This window comes from Kwoniella europaea, chromosome 1 (assembly GCF_036810445.1).
Source record: "Kwoniella europaea PYCC6329 chromosome 1, complete sequence".
Taxonomy (NCBI): Eukaryota; Fungi; Basidiomycota; class Tremellomycetes; order Tremellales; family Cryptococcaceae; genus Kwoniella; species Kwoniella europaea.
In genome coordinates, this window is record NC_089487.1 from 2,669,672 (window position 1) to 2,693,836 (window position 24,165).

The window sequence follows — 24,165 nt, forward strand, 5'->3', positions numbered from 1 at the left end:
TCGGACACTGGAGATTGCCGAAGGGTGATTAAACGATAACACGATAAGATTGCGTTGTTCGCTGCTTCACTCGTTCGATAATGAAAACCATGTTGACTTTGACATGATCATCTCTGTTCAGATACAGCAATATGAAGTCCGACGATAAGAGCGTGATTGTAGGTACAGACTGGGAGGTGAGTGATCTGAAAACGCTCAAGCATTTCTCGGCATGGACTGACTTTGACCTTTAGGCTGTAGGACCATTCCCGAGGTATGCGATCTTCGTGATCCATTACAAATTCATGGGCTGACCAACTTACGTGATAACCTTTGGCATAGTGGGATGCGAGAGCACCCTTTCACCGGATCACCACTTTCAGCATTCCTTGATCCCTCAATCGACCCAGATGTAGATTTCGCTTCTAGACCTTATAAAGATGATGAGAGTTGGCCTAGTGAGCTGGGAAATGGTGGAAGAGTGGGTTGGAAGGAATTCCAAACGGGCGATGATGGGTGGTTGGATATATCCTATCCAGAAATCAAGTGAGCTTCTAATGCGTCTGAAATAAAGGTGTGACTAGCTGAATATAGGATAGTTGGGATCAACTTCGATCCGACCACGGATGGTCATCACTCCAATACCAATCGATCCTTCGTACCTCCCTTCATGTCCCCAAAATTCATGATCAATCAAAGACACCATTCAAGATAGACGTCACTCAAGGTGTTGAATACGCTTTCGTCCCGGTGGGCCATACAGAGCTTACAGGTCCAGTAGAATGGTATTCAGGCGATATCTATGCATTCTCCGAAACAGCCACTGGGCAAAGAGAGGCAACTTCCAAACCATCCAACTTCGCTAGATCTCTGTCCCTCGAACCGGGGAAGTATACGATGTTGGTCAAAGCGATATATGAAATTAGGATGTTTGGTGATCCCGGTTCATCCGTTCCTCCTACCATAAGACTCAAGGTGGTAGCTGAGCTAGATAGAGTGAAGGAGATGGAGATGATAGATGGGTTAGGGGAAATGCCAGATATGCTAGATGGATGGTTTGTGGGTGATTGGATTTCTGTTGGAATAAGGGTTCCGGACGGGAGGGAGGATATAAAAGTTATTGGTGTAGAAAGCTCCTTTGGGTCGTCCTTGTCACTTAGTTTACCTGACGTAGCAAAGGTGACATCAGGACAGTTGAGACCGGTATCAATCAAGCTGGAACAGCGTAAAGCATTACCGAGATATATTCAATCTATCAAAATCAAACTCAGAGTCAAAGTCGGGAGTGAAGAGAGAGATTACTTCTGGCATCCACGATTCAAGCATTTTCAAGTGAAAGGTAACGATCAGATATCCCCTTTCAAAATCACATTCTCATCCTCGTCGTCGACGACATTTTCCACTTCAGTTATACCAGCCTCAATCTCACATGCTATGATCGTTCCACCGCCAGACTCAAATTTATTTCACAAATCAACGGGGACTGATCAGCTACGGCCGGTGTTACTGATCTTACATGGTGCAGGGGTCGATATAACCGAGCCAATGATGCCTCAAGCTGTTCCTTCGATACCTGATCATTGGGTGGTATTACCCACTGGAAGAAATGAGTGGGGAGAGGATTGGCATGGAGGTAGTATGCAGGATGTATGGTCAGCTAGAGAAGCTTTCGGAAGGATTATCCAGAAGATCGGAATCGAGGTGTCTAATGAAACTATGTATGTCTTCTCCATCATGGTTGATCTGGAGCTATGTTGAACTAACGATGATATATAGCTTGATGGGTCATTCGAATGGAGGGCAAGGGGCTTGGTACCTTGCTGCAAGGCACCCTGATAAGATCGTTGGACGTGAGTTGTCTGCTTTGCTTTATCCAACAGGTTAGGAATATTTCGCTCATCATCCGCTATATATAGTGGTGGCTGCTTCAGGCTGGTTGACGATACAAGATTACGTCCCTTATACCGAGCAGTGAGCTGGTCTAGTACATATAAACCCCCGAGTATGTATGGAAGCTGAGAAGTTTCTACAGCACATCGAGACATTACGCCGACCCATCTTTGATGGGTGTCCTGACTTCGTCCCTCTCACCATACAACAACGACCTCTACCTATCCAACCTCGTCAATATCCCTATTCTGGTGATACACGGTTCAGACGACGATAATGTCCCACCACGTCATTCACGCTCATACCTCTCCATCTTCTCCTCATGGGCAGGCAAGCAAGATGGCGGTGTGGTGAAGTATCTAGAAGTAGAGAAAAAAGGACATTGGTGGGATGATGTGATCAAGTCTGCAGACGTAGTGGATTTTATCAAAAATATAGCAAAGAAGAAAAGCTGGGATGAACAGCGTAGAGAAGGATTCACATTGACCACTGCCAACCCACAGGAAAGTGGTGGACGAGCTGGAATTAGGATTGTCGAATTGGATATACCGGGTAGGATAGGAAGGTTAGATGTCAATGCTAGACAGTGGAGGGATAGTAATCCTGCTAAACCACTTGATCTCAGAGGGATGAATATCAAGAAAATCGAACTGATCTCACAACGTACCAACGAGAAAGAGATATTGGTGAGATCTCCAATACAGGGGGGATGGACTCAATCTGTTATGATTGGTCCGCTCACGCCCCCTAGAACATATGGACCGTTGATCAGAATACTTTCAACAGCCGGTCCGATGGCGATTATCTGTCCGAGTAATCTGAAACTCCGGAGTGTAGCCAAGAGGATAGTACATGATCTATACGTTTATCATAGGCTGGATAGTGAGATTATAGATGATCGAGAGGGTTTATTGAGAGTTGCCAAAGGACAAATAGGGGAAAGTAATTTGGTGATTCTTGGTAGACCTGACGAGAACCTGTTCGTTAATTGGATGATCAAGCAAGGAAAGACACCTCGTAAGTCTGAGTATTAGCTCCGATGCATATACCAGAAATAACTGTATAATTGATCTTGGTCTTATTCATTTTATTGTGATTCAGTTAAATTCCCTACAAAAGGTGTGATGTTGGTCGAAGATAAAGTGGTGTACGATCGTGGTGCAGGTAAGTCACCTTTCAATTTAAAGTGGACCATCAGGAACCTTACTACCAGGTGTACTCTGTATACAGGCATAATCACACTACACCCCCATCCGACGTCAGTCAAAGCCCTTTCGATGCTCATAGCAGGGAACGATGATTTAGGATTGGAATTGGCAGCTAGGTTGTTCCCTATCAGAACGGGTGTAATGGTCAGTTTCATTGTAGAAGCCCCTTCTTCTGTTTATTTTTCAACTTTCTGAATCACAACATGATCGGTGGAATGATGGACACTGATGAATTTTGGTTCTCATGGTACGGTCTAGCTTCCTGATTGGGCAATAGTAGGGCCTCAGGCAAGATGGAAAGGTGCAGGTGGATTCATAGGTGCAGGGTAAGTATTTCGATCTCGACTTCAATTCTCCCTCTGATTGATTGCAAGGTGGTCCAAGGCTGACTGATGTTCATGTGGGTTAGGTTCTGGAATGATGAGTGGGGTTGGAGTTCAGCAATGTCATGGATGGATCGATAGGTAGCACGAGCATCTTCTTCCAACTTTAGCTAGTTCTGACATGTTGTAGTGTACATATGAGTTACCTGTAGACTTTATCTTCGTAATATGAATTACGACGTCGTTCTCTTTGTAAGTTATCATAGATTCCTCGTACTATGCAATATTGCAATCCACATTAGATCAGTGAGCTGGAATGAGAGAGCTTCAACAACATGCATATTCCAACAAAACTAAGACAGAAAAAGTATTATACTCAACAGAGGGAATGAAAACGATAAAATCAGAAGTAAACTGTAAAATACATACATCATAATAACGCCTGGGGGAATCGAAAGAGAGAGATAGCTTCAAAAGAATGGTAAGTCTAACAAGAAACAAATTGAAGAAGGAACAGAGTCATGTTAATCCTATTGCACAAGGTATACTAAATCCTACACTCATTCGCCTTATCCTTCCGATACCAAGATAAATCTTCCCACGCCAAAATTATCCTATCCATCATATATCTCGCTCACTTCCTTTCCTTGCGAGACCTAACAACCTCTACCCCTTGCCTGACTCTCTGGCAGACCATTTCGTTCGGAACTGTCAGTCACGCAGACCCATCAACACTCCTTAACAACCTTTCAATCTCCTCCCCACCGCTCGCAAAAATCCCATCAAACGAATCGAAACTCGTATCTTCAGGATCGTTCTCTCCTACATCGTAATTCTTGAATCCCACTTCGACCGGTAAGACAGGTGGAGTGGGCGGTAAAGATGATTTGAGTGAGGATGATTCAGAGGTTGAAGTATTTGAACGGGGATTCACTGGACGTGGTCGTTTGTTTGGACTGACCGATGTATTCGGTCGTGGCAACGTATGATTTGACTTGGTAGAAGTAGTAGGTAACACCGATGGACCTCTTACTGGTCCGACACCATTCGAGACTTGTTTCCTAGGCGATGATCGAATACCTCCAGTAGAGGTGGAATCCAAAAAAGGTGTTCTGAACGCTTTACCGCTATTCGTTCTAGTCCATCCTCCAGTCCTGTTGGAAGTGATTGTCGTAGTAGTGACACTTGTATTTGATGACTTTGGCTTATGTTGAGATCCCAGACCTATACGGGGTGCTGTTCCTTTGATGGGTGAAAGTGGATTACGATGGGTAGTAACAGTAGTAGTGGAAGGTGGTTTGGAAGCAAATATTCCTTTTCCCTTATCCTGGGGCACGTCAGGATGTGGCATATCGATGTTCTTCGACTGGTGGATAAGTGGGATAGGTATAGGCTCGATATTCGGATTTGACCTTGATTTTGGATTTGGCTTCATATGGGAACCCACATTCGAGAACCCACATTCGAGGCAGATGTAGAAGTAGAGGTACTTCCATTCCTCTTTTTCAAAGGTGTAGAAGTAATCATCATCGGTTTATCCTTTATACTTGTCGTATTTCTAGGACGCAAATTTCTACTAGGAGTTTCCACATCCATATAACTTTTTCTACTATTGCTGCTGGTCTTGTCTTCATCCATAGGCGAAGATAATAACGAAAACCTATCTAAGAGATAATCCAACCTCGTCTTCTCTGAATTCGTACTGGTCGAAGTGGATAAGATCGACATGGCTGGTAGACTATTCGATCCTGATCCTGAACTTTCCCCAGTGACGCTAGAGCTTGATGTCGGCTTTTGGATCGAGGTAGGTAGAGATCGATGACCCCTACATGGTCTTTTACGTGGTGGTCTATTTGATTTGGATGGCTCGGATGTGGATGATGAAGAGGATGATTTGAGGAGGGAGGAGATCGGTCGAGGTCTCTGTGTGGGTGTTGGAGGTGTAATTACATCTGTACAAGACAGATACCGTCAGCTCATAGTACGATACAATGTACCTGTGATCAGATCAGGAACAGTCAACCGCTCCAAGCTCCGTCAAGGCAAGTTTGTTTACATCTCAGTGATTTAACTTACCATCCTCAGTGGCTTGTAAGACCGCCTTCCTGAGTTGAGAATCATGTACCCAAGCTACCCTCAATCCATCCTCCTGTGAACTGTTCTCGAGCTCCCGTTTCCTCCTTGATCGTGTGTTGGGGGTTTCCATCGTGCTGTGCTGCGATAGAACGATATTCTGGTTACAGTCGTTCGAAGCCTTCGCCTCTGTCCCGTCGATATCGATGAGGGTGAGTTATGATAGCGAGGTCGTGATCAATGATGGAGCACGAGAGGTGGATACATGATGTAGACGGATAATGATCAAGTGGTAAGTAATGTTCCTGTGATTTACTTTACTGTTATTCTCATTTGTTATGCCAACTGTTGGTAGGGTCAGGTGAATTATCAAAAGGTTAGACGCGTACTACATACGGTATCCTCTCATGACGTGGCATTATCAGGCATTCACTCCTTTCTCGGTCACCGGTCACTCTCAATCATCACGACCAGTGATCCCAATCTACTTCTTGATAACAATCAGACCTCACCCAGCTTCCCTTTCGACACCTATAATCAACCAGTCAACCCTATCTACTAGTCACCATGTCATTGATCCACGCACTCGTAGCTAGGGGGACAACCGTACTGGCTGAACATGCTACCGGGACAGCGGAACTGAAACCTGGTAAGTTGAGGGTTCAATCCAACTCGTCAATCCCTCTTGACCATGATCGAGCTCTCCATGCAACGAACTTTGTCGGCAAGAGATAACGTACTGATTTGCTTATATACTCTAAGCCGCCCAAACTACGATCTTGTCGAAGATACCGCCAAACAACTCTAAATTGACATGTCAGTATAACTTCCTTTATCGCCTGCCCTCCCACGAATCCGCTACCAGTAACCCTCTCCGGGTATTGGCACCGATGCTGACCAGAGTCTTATGGTTGATTAGACGTTTGGCAAGATCGATTGATCCATTATGTATCGTCCAACGGAGTGATCTATCTGGTGATGGCTGATGATTCAGTAGGGAGGAGAATGCCTTTTGCGTTTTTGGCCGAGGTAGAAAGAAGGGTGAGTCGTCTAGCCATTCTATCATGCTGTATCATCCGTATCTCGCTTCTGGTCAGAATGGACCCCACAGAGTATCAGAACGGATCATCCAATCGTTTCGGGGATTGATTAGACCAGGAGCAATCGCAGACTATAAACGAGATCACTTAACTGACACTGATTCCATCTTGGATAACATAGTTCACCGCTTCATACTCCTCCGACGAGATCGTATCAGCCTCATCGCATTCCTTAGGTGATTTCGAGAACGAATTGGCTAAATTGATGCATCAATATACGACTTCACCACCTGCCGATCCTCTTAGACAAGCTCAAAGCGATTTGAATAATGTGTGCGTAGAAATGACTATCTTCATACCTACTTTACTATCTGCATCCTCCCTGTTTCTTTTTTTCTGTATGGTATTGATACGTAGCTGACACATATCATGGGGCATGTGTATCTAGCAAAGATATCATGGTACAGAATATCGATTCGATCCTCCAGCGAGGCGAGCGTCTAGATCTCTTGGTAGATAAGACGGATACCCTCGCTGGACAGGCATACGCATTTAGGAGAGGAGCAAGGAACGTCAGGAGACAACAGTGGTGGAAGAATGTCAGAATCACAGCTTTGACTGGATTCGTGTTTGTTGTGAGTTAAATGACCGAAATACGATATAACATGAGGTCATATCGGATCATTTGGCTAATGAACACGACTCTGTATATTTACATAGCTCATTCTTTATGTGTTTATCGCTCAATTCTGCGGTGCTTCTTTGACTCATTGTAGGAGTTGATGGAAGTCCAGGTACTCTTGTGTACGATAAGATGGAGTATACAGTGCAGTGAAGTTTGATGTTCTTTGCGTTGTTAATATCTTCGATCATGTTTATATATTATACTATGTTATGGTATGTTGTATTCTCTATATCTCCGCTCACAGGCCAATATAATAGATCATCAGTATTTACCATTCAGTCTGAAACACGACATCAGGTTTGGGAAAGCTTGCATATAGACATGCTATATACATCTACCTGTACATTTCATACCATGCTGATCATCATTCAACCTCTGTATTCACCAGTGACACCTTCTCTAAAGCTCAGCCAAAACACCCATCGCCAAGCTCTGAGTGACCTGTTCTCCCATTGCTTTCTCCGCGGCCTCCGCCAAATGTCTCTTGGGATCTAATTTACCGACATGTCGGGTTTTCAGTTGTTCGGGAGTCATGGTTGATTCCTCTTGGACGGATTTGGTGTATGATGTAGCCAATTTCAACATTTCCTACCAAGATAACAACGAAGAGGGTCAGTCGGTCGGCGGCTCAACGAAATGAAGAAAATGATTGGAGAATATGCTGAAACCAAAGAATGTAGACTCACATCAACAGCTTGCTTATTACCTTGTTTCATCTCTTCGAAATCTCTCAATTTCAATCCCTCTGTCCATCCTCTCTTGTGCAGATTCAATAACATTCCCTGTTCAGCTTCCGTCTTCTTATAATCGATTGCTAAGCCTAATTTATAGTACGAGAATCAGCTTGATGACGAAAGAGATTTGAATTCCATCTTGACCCAGATACTGTCCAGAGTCAAAGTATGGGAGTATATCCCATGAACTTGTCAGGGGGTATAGAGGTCTTCAACTCACTGTAATAGTGTCTGTTCAAACCATGAATCAAAGCTTGGATACTAGGTTTATTCAAATGACCAATATTACTTGTTGTCTGTCTTGATTCTTGACCTGTTGCCATCGAAGCGGGATTTATCGATCGGAAAGCATCTATCACGACTTTTCCTCTTACAGATTGGATCGGATCAATCACGACTGCTACAGCTCGAGGATGAAGTTGTTCGAATGACTATGCACGAACACGCATATCAGCTACAAGTACGCTTGAGGATGAGTGGAATGGTTCGGACTAACCTGTTGAGTGTTTATATCCACACTGGACAACCAACAGCCGAATCCTGGATGGGAATGATACCATCCTACTACCATTTCAGGTCTATCCACCAATTACGGCTCATCAGTATCAAATACTCGAAAGTGATATGGCTATCTTCCTTCTTTGATAAAAGGGAAAACGCTCAAACCCACCTTCCAGTCTGTTTCAGCATATCCAACATCTTAGTCTGGAAAACGTGATCTACAGATTCTACTGTTACTGTGGTACCGGACTGAGGCATGGCGAATACGTCTACACAGGATATCTGTACAGAACATACGTATTGAATGACTTAGCCGTTGAAACAAAAAACGGTACAGAGAATGTAGCTTGATGACTCACAGTATAATCATCAACAAATTCACCCAACATCAAACCCATAACTTCCATCGGTACACCCGCTCGACCATGTTTCAGCATCTACCATACCATACCACCAATGATCAGCTATGCGCCTTCTCAATCGGCTCAGCTGAGATGACCTACTCACCTTGAGTAATGCTAATGCTGAGATATGAACCGTTTCTCCACTATGAATCACACGTATCAGTCAGGACAACTTCATACTCCATAGCGAAGCAGATTTTTAACCCACTTGTCAGCCACTATAGTCTCCCCTTGCGGTGTGGGTCCTCCCATACCCGCTCGTCCACTTTGCATCATCCTCATTAATTGTTCCATCGTGTAAGTGACGTTTGGAGATTCAGTGCGAGTGTTGAAGAGATGTTGATGATGTGTGTGTGTGTCTGCGACTCTATTCTATCTTACGATGCTGTTTAGAAGCTACTCTGGCTGCTGGTGTGATTGTGCTGATGTATGCTCAAGAATGGAATGGACAGGGTTAAGTTGATGATAGCTTACAAGTTGTCAGAGTGATCAGAGTGAGTGAGATCATCCCATCGAGCTTGATCATGGGTTCATAAAGGGAGGTGTCAAATAAACCGGAACACACTGACGTGTATACCATCCACGCGTGTCGTTTCGTAAAATGAGCACTATCGATCTATCTACCATTTGCATATCGTGTGGAAGGGATGAGCAGAATCATCTTGTCAAGTCTACATATACCTGCAAGGCAGAACAGGGAATGTCAACGACGAGTAGCTACAAGATCTATTAGTATGGTACTGCTGTGAAGGCTACCCCCCATCTATCGTGATGATGCTGTTGAGTGTCGAGTAGCTCCAAACCCAATCGCTTGTGTCATGTAATCACGTGACAAGGTTCTTGACAGATCTGATGGCATGCACCACCGAACCTAGCTTGAACCAATCTTCCTGCCTATCTCGACACTTTCATACCTCATCGTACACATCGATAGATATCTTGCACAACTAAATACCATGTCACTGTCATCAGCTACCACGCTGATATCCCCCACATCCGTCAAGACAACTGCCTCTTCCACCTCAGCTGCAGGCGGGGGTAGCTCTCACGCAACCAATCGTAGACCTTCTGTACATGCCAAACGACGACCTTCGACGCACGCTGCTCATTCCCATGGACACGGTCATCATGGGCATACGGGAAACAGGAGATCTAGCGAGGGTGAACATGGACGTAGGGCGTTGGCGGCGGGTTTGGCGATGCATGCGTTAGACACGACTGATGCGCTGGTGAAGAAAAAGAAAGAAAAAGTGAGTGATAAGCGAGTGTAACCTGATGTAGCTTTTACTGTCATATCATTGTTTTTCCCAAAACGATAAGATGAGATGTCAGTTCTAACACACTTGTTCTGATATACAGCGCCCACTACCCAAAAACTCCCGCTCAGATACCCATCTCCCCCGTCTATCTCGAACTACCTCCATCACCTCTACAACATCTCACGATTCCCACGGGACGACGACCTCCAAATCTACTCGACCCAAAGCGAGGAGAGGATCTACGAGGAGATCCGAAGAGTCCGTGCAGGTGTTGAAAGAAAATGGGGAGGATGGAGACGAAGTTGACGAAGCTGAAGAAGGATGGGAATCAGGTGAAGATCAATTAGAAATATCACCTGAGAAATCCAAGAAAGGGAGAGCTAGAACTAAAGAAACACAAGCTCAAACTGCAAGTTCGAATATGAGAAGAACAGTCAGTGATACTTCTGCAGAACCTCAACAGCAACAGCAGCGTCAGACAGTCTCACATGGTAAAAGAGTTTTGAATGGGGATTTGAGGGAATCACCTATAGAAGCTCCCCATCCACCTGCTCTCACTCAAAGAACGACCGGATTTGCAGGTGCAATTCAACCCCCCGATCCACAAGTAGCAGCAGAATTACCCGTCCAAGATCCACATCCTATAGTCACACCTCATCCGATCCGGCGAAATACGTCGGCGAAATCGCTAGTTGGTCCAATCAGCATGGAACCCACCACGTCGTCGGATTCCAGGAGGTATCCTTCTTCGGACAGAGAGGGCGGGAGAGGTGCATCGAAAGATAGAGCGAAATCAGCTAGACCTGAAGTATCGAGTAGACTCAGATCAACAGAGGGTAGTGGACTTTCTCAAGCCAACGATGCGGAGGCGATCTCCACTTCACCTTCGTACCCTTTCCCTCAGATGCCTTCTTCCAACGCTCAAGAACCTGATCACACTGAGGCTCAACAAGGTCAACCAGAGTCTCAACGTCAAAGGAACGCCTCTCAGCCACAATCACAACCTCAAGGCTGGACACGATCACGTCAAACTTCTCAGCAGCACCCGCTTCGACATCGCTATTCCAACAGTTCCCTACGATCTATCCAATCCCTCAGAGCACCACCTCATCCATTAAATTCACCGACGGGATACAGAACCCATGCAACTACCGCTACATCCCGACCTGGAAGTATGTTCGGTTCACCTACAAAGGACGATAAGCGACAGAGGGTCCCGTCGATGCATCAGCCTCCTGTGCCTCAACCTCAGATAAGCTACGAGATGGCCAAGGGACAAGGATGGGATGGACCCATCCCTGAGGAAAGTACACCTAGATCGGGCAAAATTCAGAATCAAGGTCAGAGTCAATCGCATTCGAGAAAAGATAGTATATCCTCTCAAAAATCGATTCGATCAATATTCGCTCCATTGGCTACACCGACAACAGCGACTCTATCCTCCCCTGCACGATCAACATCAGGTACAGGGGGAAGAAGGAAGACCGCACTGGAAGCTGCTAGTTTAGCATCTCGTATGCCATCTACAACCGACCCTACTTTATACCACAACTCGTTGGGACACGCGAACATACCCGAAACGGTTTATTTGATATCTCGTTTTTTACCCAATACGAAAAAGGCTACTAGACCCAAGTGGGAGATGAACATGAGAGATCCAGATATTCAACAGGATTTGAGTGAGGGGAAGTTGAAAGTGGGGTTGACAAATGGAGATTATAGAGAATCACATGAAAGTTTAGTTAAAACGTTGAAAGAGTTAGGTAAAGATGGTGATAGCAGTCTACAGAACCGAAATGTCACAGGAGGAGGAGGAGGGATCGGACGACCGGGAACTATGAATAGAAGTTATTCATCTTCTGCTTTCCCACTTGGAGTAGGACCCGGTGGACTCGGAGGGGACGGAGTAGATGGATTGAGTATGAGGTTGAAAGATGGTTTAACGATTAAGAAAGGATCTTTCGCTGGAAAGACACCGTTCGAATTGAGTGTTCAGAGATGTCTCGCTCAGAGACCTGGTGGTACTGCTGGGATTGGATTTTAACGTGGAAGCGGAGTGTAAGATATGAGATTTTGATAATTGGGATGTAACGTAAGAAGATGGTAAATTGGATAAATGAGATTGTATTGATATATCGTTGTATAACTCTTTGGAAATTGAATGAATGACCTGATCCAGAGCAACGAATATGCAAGAACGATTTGGCCTGGTACATCTGGGGATTGAGGTAAAGTAACCTTGTTCAAGGGCTGGGTTATAACGGCACAAGGGGATGCGACTATTTGTGACTCGCATGATTAATTGTCAGTCTGCTCGAATTGTAGACTCCGAGCGGACGGGCTCAGTGCTCGTCATTTCTTATCACTCCTATCCCCCTCCATGAGGTTTCACGATACGCATTCGTCTGCTTTATCAAATCTATACATTATTTGTTCTATGACAATCTACCACATTTCCTTTGTTAGGATCAACATATCCAAGTCCCTATTTCCCTTTTTGTACTCGTCTTTGCAAGTAAATCATCTTCTAATCGGAGAAGTAAGGCAAAATATAGGCAAACTTCTTTCGAGCAGCTTCAGGTTGTGACTGGATCAAATTGGATTCATACGCGTCAGCACCAGTCTTGTTAAAGTTTCGTTTCAGGTCCTATAGCAGGGAAGGTAGATAACAAGCATTAATGGGATGAGTATGAGTATTGTTGAATAATATATAGATGATTGGTCGATACCAGTTGAAGAAAAGGGTGGGAGAGAGTAACGAGGTTGAGGAATAATATTGATAATGATGAAAACGATCACTCACCTCAACACGAGTGATGCAAGCGTATTTCATGGATCCTTTAATCTCGTTCAACACCTTGCCTTCAGCAACTACATCATGAACGTCTTGTAATAAGCCGGCAGCGACTGCTCGAGAGTTACCGGCGTTGGTGTGAAGGGTTTTGATGACTTCTTCGACTGTTACGGGAGCTTCACCGACTCTCCAGGCGTCGAAATCGGTAGAAGTACAGATAAGGGTGTAGCTGAGAGAATGAATATCAGTTTAGGTGATACATTGGAGCAATATGTATGATGAATGGGATGATATTGATCGTCATTATGCTGACATACAGAGATCGGACTGGATATTTGATGAAAGAGACGCAGAGAATATGGATAAATATACAAGCCAAAACACTCACTCAAGTTCACACTCTCTAGCTAATTTCGCTTCAGGGATGACAGACATGTTGATGATATCACCACCCCATTGTCTGTACATCAATGATTCTGCTCGAGTGGAGAAAGCGGGACCTATCGTGATCACAAAAACATCAGGGTATGATCACAAGTCACGAGAAAGCAGCACTCACCTTCCATACATACAACGGTCTTCCCGGTATGCACCTTGACATCACCCTCCTGTTCACTCAAGATCTTCTGTACTTTCGGAGCGACGAATTCGCTCAATTTCTTTGAGAACGGTTCACCGAACATTGAATGAACGACTACACCCTCTCCTCTGAAGTAGGTATCTTCCCGTATACCCTTTGTTCTATCTATGATTTGATCGGGGATGATGAAATGTCCAGGAGCGATTTCCTCCCTTAATGAACCGACAGCTGAGAAAGCGATGATGGCCTCACATCCGATATGCTTCAATGCTGCTATGTTCGCTCGTGCGGGTACCTCGGAAGGGGTGATGGTGTGATGAGCACCGTGTCGGGAGATGAATGCGATGAGATCACCTGAAGGAAGAGAGGAGATGGTGATGGGTGAAGAGGGTTTGCCCCATGGTGTGGTGATGTCGAGTTTTTTGCTGCAAGTTGCAAGGAGATAGGTCAATCGTCGGTATGGTCAAGATGATGTTATGTGATAGGCTACAGATTATAACGACTGGAGAAATTTCAAGGACGAGAGTACTCACACTACAGTCAGATTATCAAGGTGGTACAAACCTGAACCACCAATACACCCGACGAGGACTGAAGGTAGACAAACAACGAAAAGTCAGCTAAAGTGATTTGAATACTCGATGGACCCTACTCGTATGCTTGACACACCTTTTTCGTTAGCTTCCAATTGACCGAACGACATTCTGGTATATCTCGATGTGATGTGAGGTAAGTTTACACGACGAACGAGAGAAGAAAGCATATGAAGTGGAAGAGAGGGTATAAATAGGAATGAAAAAAAGTTGATCGATAAACTGGATGGCAGTTGAAATGTCGTGCTGGGCGAGTGCCTGGATCCGATTGTATTACTCAGAACTAACTTTACGAAGAGTATGACCGAAGGACATCTCATCGCACTTCGCAACACACGTTCATGCATCCTGAGAGATCTGTAGACTGACAGCGAAGATACCCGATCACTTATAAACACCAAGGAGGGAACAAGGAGGAGAGATGATCATGCCAACGGAAGGATAAATATGACATTCGCTGTACACCCAGCCTAACCTCAAGTGTATGTCTATCCAACAATGTCATGGAAACACAATACCTTCATTCAAGCCAACGCTAAATCAAGCATTCCACTGGTCGATTGACTACATCGGATCTCGGAAGCACCTCAAAGAGCGATGATTACAAGCTTTACGGATGCAGACGTGGATGGATGAGTAGAGGTGCACTGCAATCAGTCCTTCCTTTGATACAGGATGAATCACCGAAACCGATAATCCAACAAACCGAACAAAGGGATTGATCATTCATACCATCCATGATCGAAAGTGATAGTGATTAGCTCCATATGTTGATAAAGGAAGTTTTTCTACTTTCTATGAATATGAGAGTTTAGCTGATTTTGTGGAAGACGAGGAAGAATAGAGTATAGAAGAGCATTTATTGATCATTTGGAGCCTTAACTAAATGTCATCTCAATTTACTCATTCACGGGTAATCAACTCAATTCGACCTCGGTTGTATCGCCAGGTTGACTTTCTAACATACTGAAGGAGCGACAAGCTATCCGTAGTGATCACCGATATATTTAAAATACCATGGCTCCATCCCAGACACCTTTTACCGTCACTCCTGACCAGTCCCGCCTTTATTCAGGCCATACAGACCTCTCAAATGCCATTGCGCAGCTGATTGACGAGATGAATGAAGATCTCACCAGACGAGCAAGAATATATGATCTAGTAATTTTGTCGAGTACGTGTATTCTGTATATCACCATATAATGAGCTTTGCTGACATGTGCGGGAGTAGTTGGAATAGCGATTGGTCTTATACTCTACTCTTTGGTACATGATTTGATCATATACACTCGTCGATGCGATTCAACAGCCCAAATAACGAACTCTAAGGACCAGAATGAGGAGAGCGAGATTCAGTGCATATATAGGGCGAGGCGAAGTGGGAAAGAGAGGAAAGAGGCAGATGAGAAGGTTTGAAATTGTTCCCAAGACCTTGTTATGGGAATCGCAGAGCAGATATGTATGTATGGAAAGGTCCACAATCATTGGTGACGATTGTGTGTATGCATATACAAAGGCTCAATAGCAATTATCGCAAACCTGATCCTGAAGTGACCATGTCCAGAAAGATGTTCTCACAACGATCTTTCATCTTAGTTAACCTTCGACGCTGCATCTCTCTTCATCCTTTTCACAGCCTTGGCTTTGTTGATAGCCTGTCTCTCACCGAATCCTGAATCGTGCATTTCCTACACATACCAGTCTCATCAGTCATCTATATCCACACTAGCACGATCTTTGTGTTTGGTAGGAGGGTAGGAGAGCATAGGAAGAAGATGAAAGGTATATTTGGACAACTCACCATCGTAGCCATCCGTCTAGCCAACGCGACTTTATTCATACTTTCCAAGACCTTATCTTCAGGCAACGTCAACTCTTGTAATTTCACTTTAACATCATCCTCAATCATCTTGACCAACTCTACATCTCGTTCGGTAATCACCGTGATGGCCACACCACCTCTTCCTGCTCTTGCGGTTCTTCCTACCCGGTGTACATAATCATCTGATCTTCTTGGACAATCCCAATTGACCACCATAGCCACTTCGGGTATATCCAACCCTCTTGATCCTACATCCGTCGTTACTAACACCTTCACTTCCTGAGCTCGAAATCGAGCTAGGGAGAGTAATCTCTGAGGTTGGGTAAGGTGAGAATGTAGAGCCACAGAAGGTATTTCTAATTGGTTGAGAAGTAAATGTAACAAGTGTGCTGTAGCGCATCTTTGAGTGAATATGATTGTCGAAGGTATATTTTCATTTTCATCTTCATCATCCATGATTTTCACATGTTTGTTCTTTTTACCTTTTTTACGTTTTTCTTCTGAATCTTGAGACTTATTCTTCTTTGGATCGACACGTAGAGCAATATCAATATCTTCAGGTGGATGTTGAAGGAGGTAAAGTAGATAGGGATCACGTATTTGTGAGGGTATAAACAAGTATTTCTGCTTCAGTCGAGATACCGTTAAAGTACTACATGTAAACAGGAAGTATATCAGCTATCCGCCCCACACCTGTATACTGAAGTGTATAGGAGCTCACTCTGATTCCACTCGATATACGAAAGGCTTCTCTTTTCCCGGTGGAGGAGCTTTATTGGCCAATTCCATTATCGCTTCGCTGACCGTCGCGGTGAACAGGCAGGTCTGACGTTTGGGAGGTATCTGAGAAAAGAGGTATGCTAATTCGGGGGCGAATGTTGGTGTGAGGAGTCTATCCGCTTCATCAAGTACCTGCAAGACAGTTGTACGATTATAAGCTGGATGCTCCGCCAGAACGAGATGCGACATGCAACGTGTAGCTTACTAAGGTTTTCACTCTACTCAATTTCCCTTGACTCATACCATCACTTCTCAACAGATCACATAATCGTCCAGGAGTAGCTACGATGATATGTGGACGAGCTTCGAGTTGCTGTGCTTGAGTCATCATGTCCATACCTCCTACTATGGTAGCCGTGGTGAGTCCAAGGGGTTTACCGATGACCAAGAATTGTTCGGACAATTGATACGCAAGTTCTCTAGCCAATGGCATTAGCATTGATCCCATCACATATTCTAGGGTCGTGCTACTCACCTTGTTGGAGTCAAGACAACAGCCCATACACCAAATGGATCTCTTGCTATCCTTTCTACTATCGGTAAAGCGAATGCCATTGTTTTACCACTACCTGTCTTAGCACCTCCAATACAATCCCTCCCTGCTCGACAGTGTCAGCTTGAGACCCAATACGATGCGTGTCCAGTGAGCTCACCTGAGAGTATAGGCCCGACACAAGCCGCCTGAATCTCCGTTGGTTTACGAATATTTATCGATCCCAACGCTGTGATGAGGGGCTGGGATAAACCAAGAGATGCAAAAGTGGTGTCTGAAGAAGGTTTAGGATTGACGGAGAATGCTGCTGAGGGATTTACTGTGCTCTTCTGCGGGGACTTGTCACCGTTGATGGCTGCCGAAGTTCTTGAAGAGAGGTTTATACGTGACGTGGAAACTGTATTACTGTGTTGTATAGGTGGATCTTCATCGCTTCCTCCTTCGTCTCCATCATCTTCCGAGTCACGACTACGTTTCAGCCCTCTCTTTGAGTTGATCTCGGTATTACTCGATGATGCTTCACCTCCTTCATCTTCGCTGCTGTCCGCTTCTACCTCATCGTCGGAGTCCTCTTCCGAATCAGCTTCGGACCCTTCATCTTCGTCCTCGTCTCCATCCTCATCTTCCAAGAGCACCTCCTTCGCCTTTCCTTTTTGAGCAGCCATCATAGCTTTCAAGACTTCATTATGGTCCAACACAATTCCTGTAGCTTCCTGGTCGCCATTCAATCTCTTGCTTGTAGTCTTCTTCGTGGCTGTCATATTGAAATCTCTTGTATGGATGAGGTATAGAGGTGTTTCCATAGATATAGGATGAATCTATTTTACATTTTTGTTTTTGTTTTTGCCGCCTGATGCACCTAAAAATCTTCGACTATGAATGTGGGGCACCGAATGACAGGCGATACCCCCAATTGATCCCGTTGTTCATGATTCATGATTCATGATCCCGGCTTCCGGTTACTGACTGGTCTTGTGGGATTTGAACGAGTGTTTTTTCAGTGACGTTGACGTCGACTGAGATGATGACGATGACCAATTCATATTTGTAAACAGAAGAAGAGATCCTCTGATTCATTCTCTCGCACATCATCCAATAGCTCGAACATGAAGGTCGATATAATATAGATTCCAGATTCCCATCATGGCACCGGCAGCATCGATACCACAGGCGGGATCGTCTGATCCACCCCAACCGGTGATCCTCCAATCATCAGATCTGATCGCATCTCTTCCTGCTCCCTTTCTTCGTCTGCTCGTCCTATTCGCTCGACCGATATCCTTCTTTAGATCATTGCTGGAAGTACTTCTATGGAGGAGCGGGAAGAGAGTACAGAGCTGGATGGTAGTGGGTGCTTGGTGGGCATTATGTCTTGGATCAAGCCATGCATTTAGGTAAGCCAGAACCTTCGTCTTTCTAATCGTCTCTTTACCAACTAAATTGTGTTTTATTGTAGGTATCTCCTCCCAGCATTATTATTCATACCTTTCATCCCTCTATCCTCTCTCCGACTGAAATCGCCTCCCAAACAACCAGTGAAGAACACTCTAGTCGAACCTTCAACCTCTGAAACCCTTCTTACAACATTATCAGATATCAATGCTATATACGCACTTCTCCCCCCGTCTCCCTTGCCTCAAGCTACCGCAGGATATGATCGCTTCCGTCAATTGGGTCCAATACGTCTACTCCGAGGTCTGTTAGTTATCTGGATAACGTGGATCATCTTAGGTCAAATTATAGGATTTTCAACGCTGTTGGGCATAATTGGGTCAACAATCTTATTGTTACCTTCACCACCTTTATCTCATCTTATCAACCTGCTCTCAAAGTCATTGTTTGTTCGAAGATCTCTGGCGTTAGCATTCTTATTCACTTTTGGCTCACCTCCTGAATCCTCTTATCGATTTTCCATAACGCATTTCTCTCCTTGGGGATGGTTCAAATCCAAATGGACAACATCCAGAAGACCCTCTTTGGCTTTCTCTTTCAGACCTAAGTTGTCAGGTGCACAAGTGCCATCGGGTTCGGCTATAGATGATTCTCCTGAAACTGAAGGCGATGATAAAGAGAAGAAAGTCGAACAACCTATATACTTTAGATTTGAATTACATGAGAATCAAAGATGGTGGATGGGATTGGATTGGACATCAGCATTGTTACCTCAAGAAAGACCTTCATGGTGCGATAATCACTTACAACCCGTTTCGCCCCCTCAATCATTCACCCTACCACCTCCCTCTTCTATCGTCGTTCCCAACCCTACAGAGGGTGATCCGAAGGGAAAAGTATTAAGGACATCAAGTTGGAAATGGTTAGATGATGATTGGACAATAGTAAAACAAGGTCCAGGAATATCGTCAACGATGAATACTGCACCTTCACCTACTATACCACAACATGACGATCATGGATTTACCGTACCTTCGCAAGGTCAAGGTCAAGGTCAAGATGGTAAATCATCGAGTGGAAGTAGACCTACATCCTTTGTATCTACCTCACCCCCTAAACCGGGATTAGAGGAAACACTATCACCAGGTGCGAGAGCACAATCTATCGCCGAACAAGCATTTACAAAAGGACTCGAAAGACTCAAAGCTCGTACAGCTTCTGTCGCTTTGTCGTCTGGTGCAACTGCAGCACTCACGCAAAGTACCAGCGCAAATCCCAGCTCACCGAGAAAAACTTCCGATACCTCCAATCTCAACTTCAGACAGAGAACAATGTCTCAGACGAGTGATGATTCACATCATACAGATAATGATCCACATGGAAATGTCAATCTCCAGATGCCCTCACCTGGAGAGGTGATTGTGGAGAAAGACGATGCAACGGATAATGATGGGTGGGTGTATGGGGATAACAAATGGGAGAATATGGGTCCGAAAGGTGGTTTAGGCAAGGTAAGTTCAGTCTCACGTTCTATCAACGTTATAGCAAAACGAAAAATCGGATGATGCTGATTGTATTTTTGTATTCTTTGGTTGGAATAGTTTACGAGAAGACGGCGATGGACGCGACGAGCGATATTGATTGAAACAGTCATCAAACTGAAGTCTACTGATGAGGACGAACCGACCATAATCGTACCTCCCTCTGGGACAAATACACCCATGGCTGGAGAATCAACAGGAAGAGCAGCAGTGACGACGACACCTATGAAATCTAAGCCTGCACCAGCGGTGGCGGTGATACCTGCTAAATCGAATGAACCTGGTGGTCCAGTCGGTATGAATAGAGTAGGATCAAAAGATTCAAAGAAGAGCGATAAGAATACTACAGGTACGCAAGAGGTGCCTGCCGCTGTGACTGCCACTGGGATCACGAGTGGGACGGCAAGTAGGGATGATGTGCTGAGATCGAGGTTGAAGAAAGCTATGGGATCTGTTGGTGGATAGACTATTAGTACGGTACCGTAATCTGTCGAGTTAGTGTCATCGGTGTGAAGTAGTATAATGAGTCATGTATGTTATGTCATGTCCTATCATGGTATCTTGATGCACTGTAGGCAGTACACTGTATTGACATTTGCTCCACTTGATCGAAAGCTGGGAGTTGCAAGAATGCTTTACATATCAAGTATAAAATACATGTTTCACAAGTATCACTCATAATCCAATCCAATAAAGATGAAGTACCTGAATTTGGTAAATTAGTATACTCGTTCATAAGAATTATCTCCTGACTCTTTTATTTGTATGATTATCCCCATCCTCACTCTTCTCTTCGATGTCACTTTCCACAGCATATAGATCTTCATAAGTGATAATCTTCCTCTTATTTTTGTTCATCGTACGATTCGAATCCCCATTTGTATCATATCTGTATTGCTCTTCAATGATGACCCGGCGAATTTCAGCGGTACTAACCCTCTTTATATTCTCCAGACCTTCATCGTCATCGATATACTTCATCATACCATCTTGATTCCGTGTTTGATTTGAAATGGCCTGACAATCATCCAACGTCCAGAAATTTCTCGCAAAAAGTAAGGCCTGTCTTTTCGCCCATCCTTTAAACCCTTCATCATCCCTCGCCCTTCTTCTTCTAGTGTGATAGTGATTCTTATCAATCTGATCACCAGACCTGATCGTATAGAGCAAAATTGTAAGTATGATCCATCTCTGGGTCATCCTCTTCGTGGAATTCTTCATGATCTCCATGACCCTCTCTAAACAATCGAGTATGTGATGATCACATGTATGGATAAGTACCCAAAGTACATCTGTTGGTCTGATCAATTCCATCCTCCTCCCTCTCCCTTCCAGTCCTTCGCCCTCGAGAAGGGAGTAGGTATCATCATAGGTTTTGAGAAGTATCGTCAAACATCTTGAGATAGCTTCGTCAAGTAATGAAGGATCATGTACCCATTCGAATGATCTTCTCGTACCGCTTATGAAAGATGATTCGGCCAATGCGGAGAAAGTTTGAAAGTGGCTGCCTAGTACGCCGTAAATTATCTTCGCCTTCGTCTTCGCTAGCTTTCAAGTCTTCGAGATTGTATATTAATATTCCTGTTGAAATATTGTCTTTGAAATTGGTATGGCTTTCAGACGGTTTCCAACTGTCAACTTTTCGGATACCTAATGATTTTATCGATTGTGTGTGCGGTTTCTCAGTAATATCCGATTCAGAAAAAGATATATCTGAAGACCCACTTGAAGGACAGACTCTGAAAGATATTTCTTGTAATGCTTTTGAGGTAGGCGGAAGATGTATAGTTGGTTCTACTAAATCGAAATGAGATCTGAGGGACATACTTGATCTTTCACTTTGAAATTCAGAGTCATAACGTGTCTGATGAGATATAGGGGATTGAGGTTGTTGGAATCTTTCCCCAGGTCGATTTGACATCTTGAGTGCCATCTTTTTGTTTCGAGGTCTCGCGTGATACTGTAGTTTCCTGTCGACGAACAAGAGAAAAATAACGACGAGTTATAGTACAAGATGCTTGCTTGATATAGAGATCCGAATCAAGAGATGTGATATCATACTTCTACAGGTAATGCAAATATGTGGTGAAGTGTATGTGTGCTTTGATGCCACGGTAGATAATTGATCAACATGTCTCAATAATCCTCTAAATTACAGTATCGCTCACCAGAACCAAAATATCAAATATCACTGATATTTTGGTTTGGCCTTCCTCTTCCTTCTTGTTCATACTGAAAATAGAAAAGCGTACAGTCAACATTCATATCTCTACTTCGACATTCCAGTGTACGTTTTTACAACTCCCTCAACTCAGAAGCAAAGTAGCCGTCATTATCCTCATGTCATGCTGAGCTGACGAGAGGTGGGTGATCCAACAACGTATTCCTTTTTCAACCTTCAGCTTTGGGCATTTTTTCTGTTTGCCATATGGTACTATCAGGGTGACCCTCCAATCCTTCCTTTCCCGCTCTTGCCTGAACACCACGACACAAGATGATCATACCGCTCGACCCGCCTAAAGCATTCTACGACCTCTTCGAGCCATTCCCTTCTATCCCACCTCCTATCCCATCAACCCCCTCCAAATTCAGCACAATCCCTCGAGGTCTCTTTTCCCCCACAACTTCACAGTTGTTATTCCATATAGGTCCACCTATTACACCTACAAATCCCCTTCCCAAACGACCAGTCACAAATAAACGAGCTGCCAGGAAACCAGTTGAAGAATGTCAAAGAAGTCATACTCCTTCGTCTAGGGTCCTCATCGACTTCTCGTCTAACAGACTTACAGAACAGACAGACTTGAAGAAGAACTTAAGAGAAGACCCGTGGGCACCTAGAAAGCAGCTTGAGGCAGAGAAGGAAGCGTTAGACGTTGAAGATAATATTCAAGAGGTATTGGACATTTCTCTGACTGATCCATCAGTGAGTGATCATCGGCTGCAACTTCGGAGGGACAGCTGATCAGAGATACTCTATATTCATCGCAGAGATCGACCTCACAAGTCCAGGCTACCTCGCACGTCTTAAAGCTCAAGCTCACCAGGTCCCTATCCAAATTATGCGGTACATTCGCACCTTCACCTCTATTCCACACCGCTCTGAAAGAAATCGCTTCGGACGCAGGTATAAATGACCATTATCCATGGTATGATTACACCCAGAACCTCGACGATGTCTTCACCAAAGCGCTTGAAATACTCTTCAAGCCTTATGATGATATGGAACATGTTCCGAGGTATCATCATCGAAATATGAATGAACAGAAACTAGTGGGTAAGTATACCCCACCTGATATACTTTGGGTTTTAGTACAAACTGCAGATCAACCCATTTTAGATAGCCTATATCGAATTATCAAAAAGGGGTTAGATAGAGCTAGTAACACGGAAAGGGGTATAGTTTTGATACTTTTGTTGAAGAAGGTACAAGAAACTAGATGGAGGAAATTTAAAGGTTGGAAATCTTTTGCTGAGTCTGTAGGATTGATGTACGTTCAGAATGGATGTGTGATAGATGATAGTATGGGTATGACCAAGGTTAGTGCGGATGATATTAGATTGCTCATCGGGGTGGGAGGGTATAGGAAGAGGAGAAGAGAGGATTATGAGTTGGAGATGGACGAGGAGACAGGTAGGAATAAGAGGAAAAGGTTAGGAAGTCAAGGGAATGCAATTTCCTTTGGGATATGATTAGTCATTCTTCTGATCTCACCCGTTTAGCTTTTGTTATATCTGTTCAGTTTGTGGTAGAACCACGAAGAGGAGTAATCGTAGGATTGTGTATAACACGCCCTTCACCACCAACTAGATAAGTTCATCCCGACTTTTTTTCTTTCCGCTACTGTATATTCGTCTTAATCAAAGTTTGTAGCATTGTTTATTTTTCCTTCTTTTTGTCGGTTGTCAATAGTGTGTATAGGTGCAAGATTGTATGTACAAGATCCATGTCCAGTAGTATGGTATGTCTGATCAGCATCATCATGGTGTCAGCTTGACGCACGGACCCTCATCCTACCACTATGACTATGACTATGACATTGATGGGAACAACGCGTGTGACTTACATCCAAA

At 44.2% G+C, this 24,165-nt stretch overlaps 11 protein-coding genes across 11 annotated transcripts; 5 read left to right on the forward strand and 6 right to left on the reverse strand.

The window, feature by feature from the left end:
- Window positions 1–131: 131 nt before the first annotated feature.
- V865_000997 (uncharacterized protein) lies at window positions 132–3,541 on the forward strand (the record flags this gene model as incomplete). Its single annotated transcript, XM_066224824.1, has 11 exons — window positions 132–176; window positions 234–253; window positions 322–525; window positions 579–1,697; window positions 1,756–1,829; window positions 1,896–1,950; window positions 2,012–2,886; window positions 2,971–3,033; window positions 3,100–3,221; window positions 3,336–3,403; window positions 3,487–3,541. The coding sequence occupies 11 exons, from the start codon at window positions 132–134 to the stop codon at window positions 3,539–3,541; spliced, it is 2,700 nt and encodes an 899-aa protein (XP_066080921.1).
- Window positions 3,542–4,115: 574 nt separating this feature from the next.
- Window positions 4,116–4,751, reverse strand: V865_000998 (uncharacterized protein; the record flags this gene model as incomplete). Its single annotated transcript, XM_066224825.1, has 1 exon — window positions 4,116–4,751. The coding sequence occupies one exon, from the start codon at window positions 4,749–4,751 to the stop codon at window positions 4,116–4,118; it is 636 nt and encodes a 211-aa protein (XP_066080922.1).
- Window positions 4,752–4,831: 80 nt separating this feature from the next.
- Window positions 4,832–5,606, reverse strand: V865_000999 (uncharacterized protein; the record flags this gene model as incomplete). The annotated part of the gene is made up of 2 exons (XM_066224826.1): window positions 4,832–5,352; window positions 5,477–5,606. 2 exons carry the CDS (start codon window positions 5,604–5,606, stop codon window positions 4,832–4,834), a joined length of 651 nt encoding a protein of 216 aa, XP_066080923.1.
- A 434-nt stretch (window positions 5,607–6,040) lies between these two features.
- Window positions 6,041–7,296, forward strand: V865_001000 (uncharacterized protein; the record flags this gene model as incomplete). The annotated part of the gene is made up of 6 exons (XM_066224827.1): window positions 6,041–6,122; window positions 6,236–6,289; window positions 6,393–6,514; window positions 6,695–6,846; window positions 6,962–7,148; window positions 7,234–7,296. 6 exons carry the CDS (start codon window positions 6,041–6,043, stop codon window positions 7,294–7,296), a joined length of 660 nt encoding a protein of 219 aa, XP_066080924.1.
- Window positions 7,297–7,597: 301 nt separating this feature from the next.
- Window positions 7,598–9,131, reverse strand: V865_001001 (uncharacterized protein; the record flags this gene model as incomplete). Its single annotated transcript, XM_066224828.1, has 8 exons — window positions 7,598–7,786; window positions 7,885–8,018; window positions 8,153–8,363; window positions 8,429–8,510; window positions 8,603–8,715; window positions 8,793–8,870; window positions 8,941–8,980; window positions 9,046–9,131. 8 exons carry the CDS (start codon window positions 9,129–9,131, stop codon window positions 7,598–7,600), a joined length of 933 nt encoding a protein of 310 aa, XP_066080925.1.
- Window positions 9,132–9,793: 662 nt separating this feature from the next.
- Window positions 9,794–12,140, forward strand: V865_001002 (uncharacterized protein; the record flags this gene model as incomplete). Its single annotated transcript, XM_066224829.1, has 2 exons — window positions 9,794–10,087; window positions 10,197–12,140. 2 exons carry the CDS (start codon window positions 9,794–9,796, stop codon window positions 12,138–12,140), a joined length of 2,238 nt encoding a protein of 745 aa, XP_066080926.1.
- A 483-nt stretch (window positions 12,141–12,623) lies between these two features.
- On the reverse strand, window positions 12,624–14,173 carry V865_001003 (S-methyl-5'-thioadenosine phosphorylase; the record flags this gene model as incomplete). Its single annotated transcript, XM_066224830.1, has 6 exons — window positions 12,624–12,683; window positions 12,900–13,119; window positions 13,279–13,390; window positions 13,450–13,895; window positions 14,004–14,061; window positions 14,140–14,173. The coding sequence occupies 6 exons, from the start codon at window positions 14,171–14,173 to the stop codon at window positions 12,624–12,626; spliced, it is 930 nt and encodes a 309-aa protein (XP_066080927.1).
- A 1,482-nt stretch (window positions 14,174–15,655) lies between these two features.
- V865_001004 (ATP-dependent RNA helicase DBP8) lies at window positions 15,656–17,919 on the reverse strand (the record flags this gene model as incomplete). Its single annotated transcript, XM_066224831.1, has 6 exons — window positions 15,656–15,751; window positions 15,865–16,537; window positions 16,607–16,797; window positions 16,871–17,084; window positions 17,141–17,264; window positions 17,319–17,919. The coding sequence occupies 6 exons, from the start codon at window positions 17,917–17,919 to the stop codon at window positions 15,656–15,658; spliced, it is 1,899 nt and encodes a 632-aa protein (XP_066080928.1).
- Window positions 17,920–18,301: 382 nt separating this feature from the next.
- Window positions 18,302–20,556, forward strand: V865_001005 (uncharacterized protein; the record flags this gene model as incomplete). Its single annotated transcript, XM_066224832.1, has 3 exons — window positions 18,302–18,552; window positions 18,615–20,061; window positions 20,152–20,556. The coding sequence occupies 3 exons, from the start codon at window positions 18,302–18,304 to the stop codon at window positions 20,554–20,556; spliced, it is 2,103 nt and encodes a 700-aa protein (XP_066080929.1).
- Window positions 20,557–20,832: 276 nt separating this feature from the next.
- V865_001006 (uncharacterized protein) lies at window positions 20,833–22,012 on the reverse strand (the record flags this gene model as incomplete). Its single annotated transcript, XM_066224833.1, has 2 exons — window positions 20,833–21,599; window positions 21,817–22,012. The coding sequence occupies 2 exons, from the start codon at window positions 22,010–22,012 to the stop codon at window positions 20,833–20,835; spliced, it is 963 nt and encodes a 320-aa protein (XP_066080930.1).
- Window positions 22,013–22,585: 573 nt separating this feature from the next.
- V865_001007 (uncharacterized protein) lies at window positions 22,586–23,784 on the forward strand (the record flags this gene model as incomplete). The annotated part of the gene is made up of 2 exons (XM_066224834.1): window positions 22,586–23,017; window positions 23,083–23,784. 2 exons carry the CDS (start codon window positions 22,586–22,588, stop codon window positions 23,782–23,784), a joined length of 1,134 nt encoding a protein of 377 aa, XP_066080931.1.
- Between the last annotated feature and the right edge of the window lie 381 nt (window positions 23,785–24,165).